The 16,099-nt window shown below is 39.9% G+C and overlaps 1 protein-coding gene across 1 annotated transcript; it reads right to left on the bottom strand.

The window, feature by feature from the left end:
- Positions 1 to 9,254: 9,254 nt before the first annotated feature.
- LOC108966248 (homeotic protein empty spiracles) lies at positions 9,255 to 12,017 on the bottom strand. The gene is made up of 2 exons (XM_018929000.1): positions 10,338 to 12,017; positions 9,255 to 10,219 (listed from the first exon to the last, which is right to left on the bottom strand). The coding sequence occupies exons 1-2, from the start codon at positions 11,569 to 11,571 to the stop codon at positions 9,867 to 9,869; spliced, it is 1,587 nt and encodes a 528-aa protein (XP_018784545.1). The 5' UTR covers positions 11,572 to 12,017; the 3' UTR covers positions 9,255 to 9,866.
- Between the last annotated feature and the right edge of the window lie 4,082 nt (positions 12,018 to 16,099).

Genomic DNA, 16,099 nt, shown 5'->3' with positions numbered 1-16,099 from the left:
TTGAGTGCGAGTGTAAGAAGCACCTGTGTGCGATGCCCTTAGCCATTTGGTGTTTGTGCGCAGAGGCTAATTTTGCGAATGCATTTCCTGTGCGCTTATTTGCTTAGTTGACTCTTAAGTGGCGCTCTCTTTCAAGGGTTTTAGATAAGAAAATATTATGAGTAGACAGTCCAATGGTAAAAGCAAACATAAATATTTATTTAGTTCACGTTGAAATTAGTTTAATTGGCTACTGACTTTAGCGTTTACCAAATAGTTCAGTGATCGGTGGTTAGGCCCATATGACAGAGCAACAATTCATAAGTAGAAAAACACTTATCACAACATTGACAAACTCCCTTTTTGTTTTGAGTTAATCAACTTTTAAGGCAGAGCAGAGAGAGAAAATTTCATCGAGATAGAAATTGAATGAGTCATCACCATTCACGAACCATTTGGGGGTTTAGGCTAGTTACCTAAAAATTCTGAAACCTTATTAAGGGTAGAGCACAAAAAATAGCATCATCAAATGGCGACGTCCCTTCGGATCAGCATCCAGGCCTTAGTTTCAAGCTCCAGCCATAATGGTGCACCTCGCATCCGCCTTCGTTGCGCTGTCACTTTGTGATTGTTCGGAGGAAAACTTCAGGCACCGCAATTATTAGCTCAAATAAGTGGGTATTATTAAGTGCTAACTCAGTGGCGAGAACAATTTAAACACTATTAAGCGGAGCCAGTGCATGCACATTGGAGTGGAAACTGCGATATTTTAATAACGATTGCCAGTAAATAGTCATAAAATTGCGCTAATTTATGAAGCGAACATTATGATTTAGAATTTTATTGAGATTCGAGCTAATCTGGGGTTATTTACAAATGTAATTATGCGCAGTCGTTACAAATATTTCCCCCCTTCTCTCCAAGAGCGCGTTTCTTCTTCGACCAGCGACTTGCCTGAATGACTTTTAATTGCAGTCGTCTGATGCAGGCAGCAGCGGAACCTGTCACCAAAAGCGCGACTCCGGGAGTCATTAAATAGTACTTAGAAGGCTGTGTGAAATTCCTCGCAGAAATCACAGACGCTCGGTGACAACGTTGTCATTCGCCCATAATAGATTTAGTCGTGGGGTTAAGTGAAATTTAATTGCATGTCATGAGCAAAGTCAATGCGAAATTGAATTTTAAAGTTGCATGAGGTGATTTACCTGCGATTAAGGCGTGTTCGCTCCGCTACAAGCAATATATTTACCCCCTGTCACACTCATCCGGTCATTAATTAATTTCTATTTAACCACAAATGGCAAAAACTGAATAAGTAACTATGAATGCAGGTCATACTATTTACTGTAGTATTTTACACCATTTATTGAACATTACGCATTAGATAATTGCTCCAACTCCAGCAGCGGCATGTCGCAGCTCGCCGCTTTTTTGTTGGAAAAGGCCGCAAAAACGTCCGATGAATATGCAAACTAGATGCTAATTAAATCTAATTACGCCGCACTTATTCAATATAATAGCTTTGAGCGGTTCTGATGAATTGCGCTTGATCGCTAACGAAGTTTGGAAAAAATGCTAGAAAAATAAGTAAGGACAGTTCCAGAAGATGACCGTGGAAGTGTCATAGCTATCTGTGCCCGAATGAGATATACATTGCGGCAAAAAGTACCCGAAAGAATAAATAAAAATATATATGTTTTTCAACCTCAAAGTAATCCCCACTAGATGTAATACACTTATTGTAATACACTTATGCTATCGATTTTTCCAGCCCTCGAAACACTTTTCATAAGCACTTTTTGGAACGGCATTCAGCTCCTTTAGCGAATTTTTGTTTGTCTCTTTGACCGACTAAGAATGGGTTCCATTCCGATAATTGTTTGCACGTCAAACTCATACAGCCATGTCTCATCGGCAGCTATAATGCTCTGCATAAATATGGGATCGGTATTCGCACGATGAAGCATGTCCAGATAGTCTTTATAAAAAAAAACAAAAAAGACTTTATCGGGAGGAGTCGAGCAAGAACACGTTTCATACCAGAAATATATACGAAAAACATTCGAACAGACTTGCGAGAGCTGTCGAGCTTTATTATCATCAGTCTTACACTTGCCTTACGATTTTTTCCTTCACTTTTTTAATATTTTCATCCATAGAAGAGGGCGAAGGTCGTCCAGGAAGGCTTTGTACCACTCGTAGGCTTGTGTTTATGATAAAACTGGCGGTAAGCCTTTTCCAATATTCGCAACGATTCCGCAAACGAAATTTGGTTAGAAATACAAAATTCTTTGTTATACATTCATTGTAGAAATCGGAATGCACTAATGAGGTAGGCTGACTTAAGCAGCTGCTGAAAACGAACTGATTGGTAGATCTTGCTCAGATCTGGCTTCGTAATTAGGGACAGTCCTATCAACTTAAAAAAATAAAGCTTTTTGCAATATCATTTACCCGAGGAATTTCATTAAAATGTGGGCGGATCAACGCTTATCACCCAATATTTCTATGTGTGATCCACATGTAAACCTTTTATCCTTGTTAAGTGTATACCGAAATAAGCCATTTTTGGTAGTCGGAATCCTAAAAGTGACAAGAGTAACAGTCGCCTAACGATTACCCAGCCTTTATGAAGTAAATGTGGGTTACAGATTCGCGTAGATAAGGATTATCGCATTATGGAAAGTGGAAGATGTGGATCTCATCCGTTATTGGTTTCTGTTTAAATTCTTCGAATTTTCCCACGTAATGAGCTTCTAAGCTGCGGTTAGAGAATTATGAGGGGTATTTTTTAATAAATATGTTTTTGATATATTTAAGTCCAGTTTTACTAAAGATTCAAATTCTCGAAGTACGGTACCACTGCAAACTTACTCGGCTCCACATCATATTTAATCTATTTTGGTAATTAGTTCTTGTTGCTTGACAAATACAACAACACATGCAATTGAACTGTGACCATCTTTAAAGCTGCCATACCAATCTTGTTTGACACTATACAATGTAATAACTGTTGTGGCACAGCACGTGATTGCTGCCCAATCTCAAAGTACAAATTTCTTTGTTACACTGAAGTAACCCTATACAAACTTTCTAAATTTATAGTTATATATTTAAGCGTGATTCACAAATTTTTTCGGATACGAAATCTTTGGTATTCCGTCTTTGGGACGCAATTTTTATTTCGTTTTTTTAGTTTAACTATAAGATAACTTAATGCCAAAGATAATAAACTTTGCCCCAATTCCATACGAGGTTCAGTTTTTTTCAATTAAAAAAATCGTAAAAATGAAAAAGCGAGAAATCGCGCGTCAAAGTTTTCGCTGTCTGTCCAATCGCTCCTACAATATATCTCCTAGACGTTCGGTCACTATTTTCCTTCTAGCTTCGAAAATATTTCAAATTCTCATCTAAAACTTTGAGGACATATTCTTAGATAATTTTTAAAGAGATTTAAGCAAAAAAAATGGATTTTTTGAAGCTTCTAAATCAGGCTCCCCTTACAAACTGAGGGACTGGCTAAATGGAACAGCTCAACATACCGATAATTTATATATACTTTACAGGGTCTCCTACGCCTCCTTCTGGGTGTTACAAACGTCGTGGGAAACTAAATATACCCTGTTCAGGGTGAAACTAGATTTTAAGGGAAATATGAATGATGGAAATATGATGAAATCGTATATTTTTGAGCCGCACTGCATTCAGATCAAACAAGCATTGGCCATCGAAGAAGATTGACGACGAAATTTTATTGTGTCTTTGCCGCTTGGCGCCCGTTGCACGCTGCGACTCCACTACAATCAAATTATTGCCTTTGGATGACGCTTAGTGATACTTATGAGTTCACAGCCCAGCGGGGGTTGGTTTATTATATTAAGATGCTGCAGTTCAGATATGTGCGCGCCATAACGCCGAGGCGACCACTTGTGTGGAGATAATTAGATTAATTATTAGCGTATATTACACTACAAACACAATAAGTTGATTAGGTAATGAAGATACTTGGTCAGCATTGAATCTGAAACCAAAGCTAACCTTCAAATAGAGTAACTTGCCCTTACATATAAGCAGTCTTACTAAAAAGTAGACGCGGGTTTTTGAAACATGAAGCTATTCGGTACAAGGGCGTGTTTCGGGGAAACTTGCTATGGAATTGAATTGAAATGTCGATTGAACCTAATATTCTTACTATGATGTTGATATCACTCATTGCAAATACGTTCTTGTTTATAAACACAAGCAAAGGCACAATACAAAAGCACCAAAGGCATGGGCACAAACATCTAAATCGGAAATTGAATCTCGTAACAAATGGAATTTAACCTACGAACTTTCTCATTATACATTGTACATGCACACAAAGGTGTAGCAGCACACACCCTGTTGCAACAGTCGATATGTATGTGCATTAAGTAGCAATAACAATAGAAAACAAAAATTTAAACATTACGCAAAAATAAAGCGAACAACATAGGTAAATACACACAAGTTGAACAACATTATTCAGAGGACACACACACACACACACATGACAGCACTCCGGCTTTGGTTAGATGGCGCACACACTCACACACCCACTGGCAAGCATGCCGAATGCCGAAAATAAACTCTCGGCTATGTGTAGCTCGGCAACAATCCGCAGACACATGTAAACGAAATCGAGCGGGCGAGTGCACAGCAAACATAACAGATTAGTTACCATATCCCATATCAGGGTAATTATTGTTAAATGAGATAACGATCTTGTAGTCTGGTGACATTTATTTATTTTCCTTAATTTTGCTGTATTAATCTTCTTGGAAGCACATTCACAGCATTCGAATGCTCGACTGCTCGACTGCTCGAATGCCGGGGCAGGCCAATGTGCGCTATCAGAATGTGAGCAACGCCACTCTTTCACACACACACAGACGCGCGCACAGGCGTTCGCACGTTCGTTGCTGGATTTAGTAGACAGTTGCGCGCATCGATCCAACCTGTAGCAATCTAGCGAACGGTAATGACAAACAACAGCTACAACAACAACAAGTGCAACAACATCGACTCCAACCCGGTGAGAGGCAAGTTGGGCGCGCGCGTGATCAATGACGATCAACACCAGCAACAGCACATTTGTGTTCGCATTATATTTGGCCATCAACATGTTCATAAAATGTCGTCGTCGTCGTCGTCAACATGGTTGTGCCTGTCGTCTTGCCCGTGTTGTAGGTGCGCTTGTTTATAGCCGCTTATTGTGGTCATTAGCTGCACGCTCACTTGTGCGTTTACACCTTATGGTTTTTGTTGTTGTTGTTATTGCAGTTGCAGTTGCGCCGGCGCATGTCCTTTCCGCATGCCACGAAGCAGTCAGTATTGAACTTGGCTACAAATTCCTCGGTCCACTGTCAATATTTCTTAATTTCGCACTCGATCTGTGGCATGCAACATGCAAACATCGGCATTCATTTACGCTCATCCTGTTGTTGTAATTTTATTGCCGCATGTTGACAACAACTATTAAGTTTTGACTTTTTGTCATGTGCGTCCGAAACTGAAGTAAAACAATCGCCCCGCTTCCACAGCCACAATCGCTGATTTGGAGCTTTTCTGGCATTTTTTGTGGCGCAGCTTTCAGCCGATCAATGGATCGATCGTCAAGATCATTTTGCACGTTTTTCCCTCTGACTCCTAAATGAAGTGAGCTGTGCTTCCAATTTGTGAGTGTGTGGTGAGTTTCACTTTGAATATTCGAAATTGGTTGTGTTGTTGGTCGTCATTAAATAAGTTGCTTAACTCACGTTAACCCCACAGGCTTTTGCCATAAACATTAGCTCCGTACACATACTCTCGAAACCGAGGTAGATTCTAATTTGCGGGATTTAAAAATAAGTAGGTCATATACTTTGTAATAAAAGAATAAGAATTTATTTTAAGAATGTAAATTCATTATTTATTCTTTCAAATCGCGGCGGATTACCGCCAATAGAAAGCACTTTCGCCAACGCTTTTTCCAGTACTTGAAAGAGCATCACAATAACGATTGGAATAATCTTTTTCCGGTAGTCTTCAAGATCATCTTACATCCGGTCTTTACACGTACATACCTCCTCAGTCGTGTCAAAAAGGGCGTCACCGGCTAAGCCTTATGAGCCAATGCAGTAATCACATTATATACCCATATATCTATATATGTATGTAGCTAATCAGAAAGTCATTTAGCGTGATAGCGGGGATCCGCTGGGTCTTAGGTCCCAACAATGTAAAATAATAAAGCATATAGCGCGGCGGGTTTAACTCAGTGCATCTAATGCTGTTTGGGTCTGAACTCGCACTCAAATGATAACTACAAAACACAGTCACAATAGATATATGTATAACGGATTTTAAAATTTTCGAAAAACATAAATTGAAGTTTTTTGGACGCGAAACTGTAATTCTCAACATGCTTATAGTCCTACAATGTCGAGAATGTTATATAACTGTGACTTTGACTGAATCGCCTGCTGATATTATTCTGGAATGCTGGACATAAAATTTGATCTCGGCGGCTATCTAGATAGCAGGAGCTATGGTATACGCCCAAGGCATACGAGTATGAAAATCAGATCCAACAGCGCTCTATCGCCATGTAGTGTAATTATGAAGCATAAATGCCTTAATCACCTTATGTACGTATATAATTTGTAAACGCTTATCAATTACAGTTGTCTATTAATTAATACACTTAATGAAAAACGAGCAGACAAGCCATGAGCAGCGATAAACGCAACCAATGGCTATAATTAAAAACGTTGCGCGAAAATAATGAGCTGTCTTGTAAAAGCGAAAAGAGCAGTCTGCAAGCCACTGAGACTCGTTGGAAGGCTTGGCTGCGATCGCAATACCTCGGCACAATACGCGGCAGCGGCGCATGGGCGGCTTTGGGGCTTTATGTAATGAGCGCGGAGAGCGGTTGGTAATGAGCGTGCAGCTGTTCGCTCCAACTCCAAACAAGGTGTAGCAAGTTGGAGAAAACGCTGACACATGCTACGTGTATGCGCGTGTGTCTTTTCAAACGTTTGGAAGCGTTGATGAGGGAATGTAAACAAAACCCAATTAAATAGCTAACCCACCAGCTCCAGCTATCTGCAAAGCAACAAAACAATAACAATAAAAATGAGTTGTGCTTTACTCACAATAAGAGTAATAAGAGAAGACGAATGCAATCCCAAAGGAAAAATAGGAAGGCAGATGAAGGAAAGCCCACAGAGTTATGCTGGGCGTGATTCTTAGAGCAGGCTAATTTAGCTCATTTGGATTACACAATGTTTTCCCGAATATAAAGAATTTAGTCCCAACACAAGGTTAGTGTCTGGGAATTGGTTCATAGAGATTGCCACTCCAAGTTGTGAGAATTCTGTGTGGCCAAAGTGAGCCCACGACTAAATAAACTGGTGAAGGGACTTTGCCTTCCACCTCCAAGCAATAATATAAGTCGAGATATTTATTCCAAACCAAGCCAAATATTGTTTATCGAACCCTACAATTAGTCCAAGAAAATTCACTTCTCATTTCCGTCGTATGTGTGCGTGTTGTTAAAGTTTTAAAAATTGTTTTAATAACAAAAAACATTTACTTCGTATGTGTGCTCTCTCACCCATACATGGGCACATTTAGTTGCTTAAAGCTCACTATTTTACTCCGAGCGACAGCGGCAAAAAGCGCCAAAGTAAATGAACACTTATAAAATCAACTTAAATGACGGCCACTAAGAGTATTGCAATCAATAAATTATCGCACAGCGACAATAATATTTTAAAGCTGCTTGTTTTCACTTAATCATCATAATAATTTCATGATTTCTCGCCACACTTAATGTAGCGTTTAATTTATTAGAATAGCTGCAATGCGGCGGATCAAATGTCACAGGCGGCGAGCTTGTTGAACGCCTAGTGGCGCGTACAACACAAAAAAAGCAAATCTACGATAGACATAAATTTGGAGGAACCGGCCTGGAGGTGACAGCGCTGGACTTGGGTGCGACGGCTTCCGTTATCGCACTTTTAAACGATTCTAAAGAAACTATTACTTGGAAAATGATGCTGTTTCTACAGCATTTTTTTTTTATTTCTACAGAAATTAACTCGTATTAGTGGAAGTCAGTATGAAATGATCAATAATAGCTAACTTCCAGGGCAGTACCAATCTGTTCCGACTACTGTCTGTTCTTCCAAACGAAACAGACCAAGATTTGTATTCGGCCAAGTACTGTCAAGTCAGCAGATGCTTTTATCCGCTATAGAAACAACGAAAGCACAATCAATTCGTTTCCTTATTCCGAAGTCTTAGCGCTTACATCATCTCCTAGGACTATGACAGAGCTCGTCCTCTCATACCATTTCTCCGCAAAAGATAGATTCGTCCTTATTTTAGCAAAAAAAAAAAAAAACATTATTTTACATAGTCATGGAGGAGTTTGTTCTTTAGGAAGCTTGTAAACTTCGGATCCCGACTGCACTCATTCACGTAAAACAATTCAAAGCTGCACTTTAAATGAGAAATTCAAAATATTAAAATGCTAAAAAATAAAATTCTTTACTTCGTAGCGATTCGTTAATTTTGCGGTGGCCATTGTCGTTTAATTGTGAGTTTTTAACTTTTTTACTAAGGTTGGAGGGGGTACGGGGCAAAAGACATATTTTCGAAACCAACGATTAGACGACGGAACAAGTTTATGGCGATGATTGCCTATCCTGCAGCAGAGTGCACGAGTGGTTTCTACGTTTTCAAAGGGGATGTGAGGACATAAATGTCGATCAACATGTGGGCCAATCAAAATCCGTGATCACCGAAAATTCCCGCACAAATTGAGTGACGACCAAAAATTGATCAGAATCCAACATTCGAAAGACGATTATTTGACCAAAAATTACATTTTAACCATTAACCACTCCCTGCATTCACTTGATATGGCACCGTGCGACTTTTACTTTTTCAGAAAAATGCAAAGAAAGCGTTGTGCAGACGTAGAGGGCATTCAAAAGGCTTGCAACGGCATGCTGGCGGTCCTACCGGCCAACGAGCTAAACACTCCTTCGACATGTTTTGGAACCGTGCAAAAAGCTGTATTGAGGCAGAGAGACTATTTTGGACAAAATTAATTTATTTTGCAGAAAACACCATTTGTTCTTTTCTTTTTTTTAAGTCCTGTTTACTTATGAACAAACCTTGTAGAAGTATAATGAAAGACAGTTTTATAATATTTTCTGATTTTCTAGTTCTTTAGATTTTTATTTTTTAAATCTTTTCTCTCTGCATTTTCAATTGCCGTACTTAAAACTATTTAATAATATACAAACTGCTGTTTTCTACACTTAAATATAATACCAACTAAGACTTTTGTTATGGAAATCAAAAACAGATAAAATAAAATAAAATAATCTAGCGTCTCTCATAAATTTGGCACGTCCCAGAGAAGATAGCTACCGTCGCACTGATCATAATTTTAACTTGATTCTATTATTAGTTCAATGGTGAGCCTTATTCATACTTTACATAATTGAATACATATGTACAATCGCTTGTTGGGTTTCTTAAGAACGACATTTAGTTTCTACAAACACTTTGCACTATCTATAAGTATTTACTATATACCTGTTATTTACCGCCGTTAATTAAGTTTCATCATTTGCCTATAATCATACAATTTAAGTTTATATCACATAGTTTTCGTCGTTTGCCCGCAAAGCAAGGCGTTTGCCGCGTTACACTTGACGCACACATACACGCACACACAAAATAATTATTGATTCTTCTGATAATAAATTAAGGAACTCTCATATCCATGCATTCTGCTCGTAGCTCTTGTGAGCTCCCCTATTTACACTCGTATCGCTATTTATTTCCGCTCGAAAGCCAAATATGTTTCAATGACTCGTGTCGAGCTCGTGCTCCTCGTCGCTCGGGCAATCGTCCATTTCCATGTCGATTAGCTCATCATCGTCATCCTCATCGCAACTGGCTGCATTGCGGCTGCGATCGGAATGTGAGCCGTCGCCTTTGTCGTCCTCTTGTTGCATGCGCTTATGTTTGGTGCGGCGGTTCTGGAACCACACTTTCACTTGTGTCTCGGAGAGATTGAGGGACTGGGCGAGCGCCTTGCGTTCAGCGCCAACGACATATTGGTTGCTTTCGAACGCATGTTCGAGCTTCAGGAGCTGCGAGGGCGAGAATGCGGTGCGTATACGTTTTGGTTTACGGAAAGGCTGGAGCAAGAAATCTATATTGAAGAAAAGAACAAGAGAAAAGCGGTATTAGTACATTTCTTCTGTATTGAGTACATTGAGAATAGAGAAATTGTATTGTATTGAATTTTAGTAAAAATTGCAAGTACTTACTTCCTGGAAATCGATGTGGAAATATGCGACCATGTCGGCTCAATAGCCAAGGATACAGTGGATAGCTGTCACGTGGCATGCCAGGGCTAGTCATGAATGGCGCAGCGTGTGGAGGTAAGCCTCCACCCAAAACGTGGCCAGCCTGAAGGGCAGCGGCCATTTGAAATTGTGCGGCGGCGATTAAGTGTGGATTATGCTGAGGAGGTAATTCTGGGGGCGGTGCATTGATATATGGCGGCAGCGCCTTTATATCGGGCATACCTTGCTGTGAAGGTGGCACAATACCACTAGGCCCAATGACAGGAAACGGTCGCACTAAACCGGGAGCATGCGGCATTCCAGGCATTCCAGGCATAAGCATATGGCCTGTTCCTGAGCCCAGCGCAGTTGATGGTTTTGAGTATTGTGGCGTTGTCAGTTGTGGCGGAACTTGTTGTGTAGCTGTGGGCAACGAGGTAGGACTTCCAGGCAGCATGGCGGGTGGAGATGAGGGATGTGATGACGAAGGTGAGACCGATTTAGGTGGTGTGTGCGGTGGTTGAGGGTGTTGCTGATTAGGCTGGTGACGTTGGGCGGGATGTTGAGCTTGTTCACCGGCCGGCGGCAATGGTGATCGTTCACGTTTAAGATGCAACATATGTGGAACAGCGGATGCATCTTCAGGCGATGAAAGACGGGTTTGTGCTAGTGGCGAAGCACTGTAAGGGCTAGCAGAATGTATGCTCAAATTGGCAGCGGCGGCAGCGGCAGCTGAGCTATGCAGGCGCTGAATAATATCTTGAATATCCTGCCGCATGGGTGCGCTACTATTGGGCGAAATTTGCTGTTGTTGTTGTTGCTGCTGTTGGTGATGTTGGAGCAGTAGATGTTGCTGAAGGGCATGCTGCTGAGCGGGCGACAGATGTGGAGGCAAGTGTGTATGAATACCGTGTGGATGTGAGTGCGGTGTTAGCGGCAGAGCTGACAAAACTGACGCGCCCGGGCCATGTGCGACGGGAGTTGTGTGAGAGGTTGCGGGCGGGGTCTGAGGTGGGGAGCTGGGTGCACTACGGGCACTTGTCGTGTTTGCAACATTTAATTGCTCGCCAGAGAGCTCATTGCTGCCGACGGCACTTTGGGTCGGTGACACTGCTGAATTATTGCCCACAATCGATTCGATGCTAAAGCCGATCTTCTGCTTTGGCGTAGGCATTAGAACGGCAGAGGTGGGCAGCGGCGGAATCATTTTAGTCATATATAAACGTTTTTTCGCGGCTACTGGAGAACCCAAACTTAACAGTTGGTGGTTCGAGGTCGCGATCAGTTCCAAATTATTTATAGGTACAGTTTAAAAGCAACTGTTTTTATTATTTTTTTTTTTTGTTTTTGGTTTTGTTTTTAGTCACTGCTATTGGCAAATGTGAGACAATTAGTTTTTATTAGAATAAATTTTATTTCACTTTTTCATTGAATAGTATCAACACTTCACACTGTTTTATTTATTTTTAGATGTAACTGCAACATAACGGGCTGCTACTGTAAACACATGTCTTTTTAGGCGGATAATTACAATCGCACACAGTATTTTGTAATCCACGGAACCGTTCGAATCAGAAGCATGTCTATTACAAAGTTCTCTTCTATTCTTATTTTGATACAACTCTGTTCGCGCGATTAAGATGTTCACTCTACGACAGTCGCTGTCAGAATAATCCACAACCGTGCACCGCTGCCGCACCAAGTGCCAGAGCATCACTCCAATCGAGCTCTTGCCCAGTGCGCGCTCTCTCYCAAGTCGATATTGTTGCTCTTCCAACACACACACAGCCAGCAGTCCAAGCACACGCACTCATCAAATACGAACCCCACTGGCAAACCAGTAGAACCGGTTAAGCATAAAGGCACTCGCCTATTGCCAATGTGAGCAAGAAGGTAAATATTGACAAGCATGTGCTCAGATACATATATATCTTTAGATACGTTTGTAGATATGTATGTACGTGCGTTTGAATTACCCGTTCTTGCTCGAGCGCAGCGAATGGCTACGAGTGGGCAGTACCAAATCAACCCCTGTGACCATACCCGCTTGTCGGTTTATATAACTGCGGAGGCAAGCGTGATTCTCAAGCCTTTGTGGATTTTATCTGAGAGATACATTTTCATGTACACAACAGAGTAAGATGTATCATAATACTATCCAATGCTGCTGCTCGCTCAGTCAATATTTACCTTCTCGCATTCGCTGCGCTACCGTGAAGTGGCTATTCTATTTCCCAACACTCGCCGGCTATTGGTGGGCGTTACCCAACTAAATATGCCGATTTTACGCTCGCAATCGCCGCTTTCTGCATATGGCTTCCGTGTTGTTGCTGACGCCGTTGGCCATTACTGGCAATGCGCTAATGTACCGCCGAAAAGCAAGCAGCGGGCAGAGGGCAAATTACTGAAAATTGCTATTGTGAAGTAAATCGTTTGTTGTAATTGTTGCTTTGTACATACATACATACATTGTATATGTGTTGTTAACCCAATATGCTTGCAGTTGTTGTTGCACTTGGCGCAGCGGTGTCTGTGTGTAATTTAGCCTAAACATGCTCTTAGCTTCAGTCAACTACTCACAGCTCTGCGCTCTGCATTTTCCACGACTACTTAGCAGCTGCAGCAATCATTTTCTCATTTGTCGCCAAATAAGCAATTTTAATGACTTGCATATTCCGCTCACTCACTCACTCCCTCATAACAACGGCATTTGGCCAGTGCCTCGCTCGCTCTCTTTCTGATACTCGTTCCAACATAAGTGCTTAAGTACATATGCGGACGGCTGCTATAGTAGCTTCAGTTAATATCTTTATGTGCTTTGATAATTGCAAGCGTAAATGGAGAGGTCCTTCTGGCAATTATTTTATGCTAACTCTTTTAGCTGTCAACTCTAGTTGTTCTCTCCCTTTGGAAACATAATTCTTTGCAAGTGCGATTGAATTTCGGTTTGAAACGCGTTTATCGCATTTTGTGGATATTGATTTTGACTCACACAACGACATCTGCTCAGATCCTTTCTACCTTCACATATAAGGGGATTCTTATCAGCCACACACATAATTCCCGTGTTATTTCTTTAAGTTAATATATGAATGTATGTACCTTCTTTTTACAGGATTTTAATGACGCTAAGAATTATTAGGTATAAGTTATAACTATAATTCGGCGCATTAAAAAGTGGTTGAACAGTACCGGCTTGAGTCTCGGAACTTTTTTAACAGTAACCATTTAGCATACAATCGCTGTTAACAGAATGGACCAGGCAATGAGGAGTACGTTGTAATGTCTTTCACTTTCTTCTCTAAAATTAAGTTTTTTTACAATTAATTAATTTCCAGAATACTGCAGTTTCATTATATTTTCAATATATTATCCATACAACGATTTCTCGCTTTTGGTGAATTTTTCGATATTACTATTTATATCTATTTTCATACGTTTTCAAACTCGTTTATAAATTTTGTTTCGATTCTTGTTTCTTACCAAGAAAAATCAAAAATGGGACTTCCTTTACCGAATTCAAAGTTTGCTGATAAAAAACAATAAAGTTTACCCTGACCCTCTCCCAATTGAAATTCACCATCTATGTAGTTGAGGCTTGCCGAATCACCTATGCTCGAAGGATCGCTGTGTAAATTGTCTTCCAGACAGTGGTCATCTCGTCGATTTTGCTGCTTCCCAATGTTTGGTCAATGTAAATGACGAACCTATTTGGATTAACAAAAGAATATTCATAAACAACATTACACAAATTACTTTAAAATGATTACGTTGTCATCCGGGGTAAAAGTCATGACCTGCTATGTCGCCCCCCACACTTTTTCACGGTAATTTCCTCTACTTTTGATACAAAGCAAATACTATATAATATCTATTTGTATACTCTTACAGCATGTTGCTACATAGTACAATGTTTTGTTCTCCCAACGGTTGAATAAATCACCTAAAACTAATCGAGATAGATATAGGGTTATGTGTATATGTATATATAAAAGATCGGGATGAAGAGACGAGTTGAAATCCAGTTGACTGTCTGTCCATCCGTGCGAGCTGCAATTTGAGTAGAAATTAAGATATCTTGATGAAACTTGGTAGAAGTGTTCCTAGACAAAAAGTAAGGTCGAGTTCGTAGGTGGGTGCAATCGGACCACTACCATGTCCCCGAAACGTCATCGATTGTCATCGAAAACTTAGCACCACTAATCACTTAATTTAGATATAGAACTGTATTTTGGCGCAGGGGGATCGCAGTAGCAATGATCCATTCACTTTTCAGTGCACAAATCAAGAAGCAGATAAAATATAAGAAAATCAATTTTTCCCAATGCAAATGAGAGAGCGTGTTTTACTCATGATAATGTATCTTTGTACCTACCATGGCAAAAATTGGGTGAAAACTTGACCAAGCCTCGATATAAGTTATTTCAGGATTTTCACGCATCCGGCTGACTCCATGTGATTGCATGTGAGGTCCTTTTTAAACCCAGGGAACTGCGCATGTTTATTGTATGTGGTATGGGCACAAATAGATAAACTCGATTTGATACTACCCCAACTCCCTTACATATATAGTGTATAATGATTTTCGTTTTTTCTAACAAACCTTATGTCGAATTAGAGTATAAAATGTTTGGCTGCACCCGAGCTTTATTTGTTTTATTTGCTTTATTGTGAACTTGTTCTCTTCCTGCAACAGTATGGAACAACAACAACCTTATGTCAACCAATTATGGTCAATTCAATGGAATAGCGAGTTGCTTTTTTCAAAGAATTGGTTAATCGCTTGCAGTTTTTAATATATCTTCATTAGAATGTGTTGATTTACAAGGAGCCAAAAAAACGAAAAATTCGCGTGTGTAGGATATATTCTACGGATCATTCTCAACAACTTTGCCTAAGGGCCTATGGGTCTAAAATTGGTTTCGAGGCTGCGATTTTATAAAAACAAATCAACGCGCCCTAACCTTCATAAATATAACTAAAGCAGTTCATAATGTTTTTATTTCGATTATTAAGCTCTTGCATCAGAAGTTGATCCGCCATTCACAAGCATTTGAGCCACACATATTAGATTTTGGGTGGTCCGAGTCTTGCTTCAAAAATTTCCATTACATTTTGTCAGTAATCGCTTTAATAAGCTTGCAAACACACTCATGCAACAACAACAATACATACAATTTGATAATATTGTCAAATTAGCGCATAATACTGAGAATTAAAATCAAATAACGAGATTAAACCGGAATAGTTTCATTCAAATAATCAAAACGATTTTGATAATTAACAATAAAAAGTCATTTAAATTTGGAGGAAATGTAGAGAACATTGTCATCCGGATGGCAGACAGACTAAGAATTGTATACACGTGTTACACATAAAAGATCTATTTTGAATGAAACACGAAATACGAAATCATTAAAAGGCTGATTTAAAAATAGTTTCAACTTCTTGTCAACAACTAAAACTTAATTTGAAAGATTAGTGAAATACAATCTCATTAACAACCCGCAAACTCGTTTACTTGAAGACAATCACTTTATTTCTTTTTCATTAAATTAGGCGAAACCCATAATGCATTTGCAAAGTCTTGGGAGATAGATCAGATTACATGCATGCTTTATTTATTTGATAATTAAACGACACGCCCGACTGCCTAATAGCGGGTAATAAGTTTAATTGCCGGACCTCCAAGCCATCAGCCGCAAACGTGATCAGTCCAGAAACGGGCATTGCGGTGGAAACGA

This window comes from Bactrocera latifrons, unplaced genomic scaffold, assembly GCF_001853355.1.
Source record: "Bactrocera latifrons isolate USDA-ARS-PBARC rearing strain unplaced genomic scaffold, ASM185335v1 scaffold_158, whole genome shotgun sequence".
NCBI lineage: Eukaryota > Metazoa > Arthropoda > Insecta > Diptera > Tephritidae > Bactrocera > Bactrocera latifrons.
The sequence above is the reverse complement of the archived record's forward strand: the minus strand, read 5'-3'. Positions and strand labels throughout refer to the sequence as shown.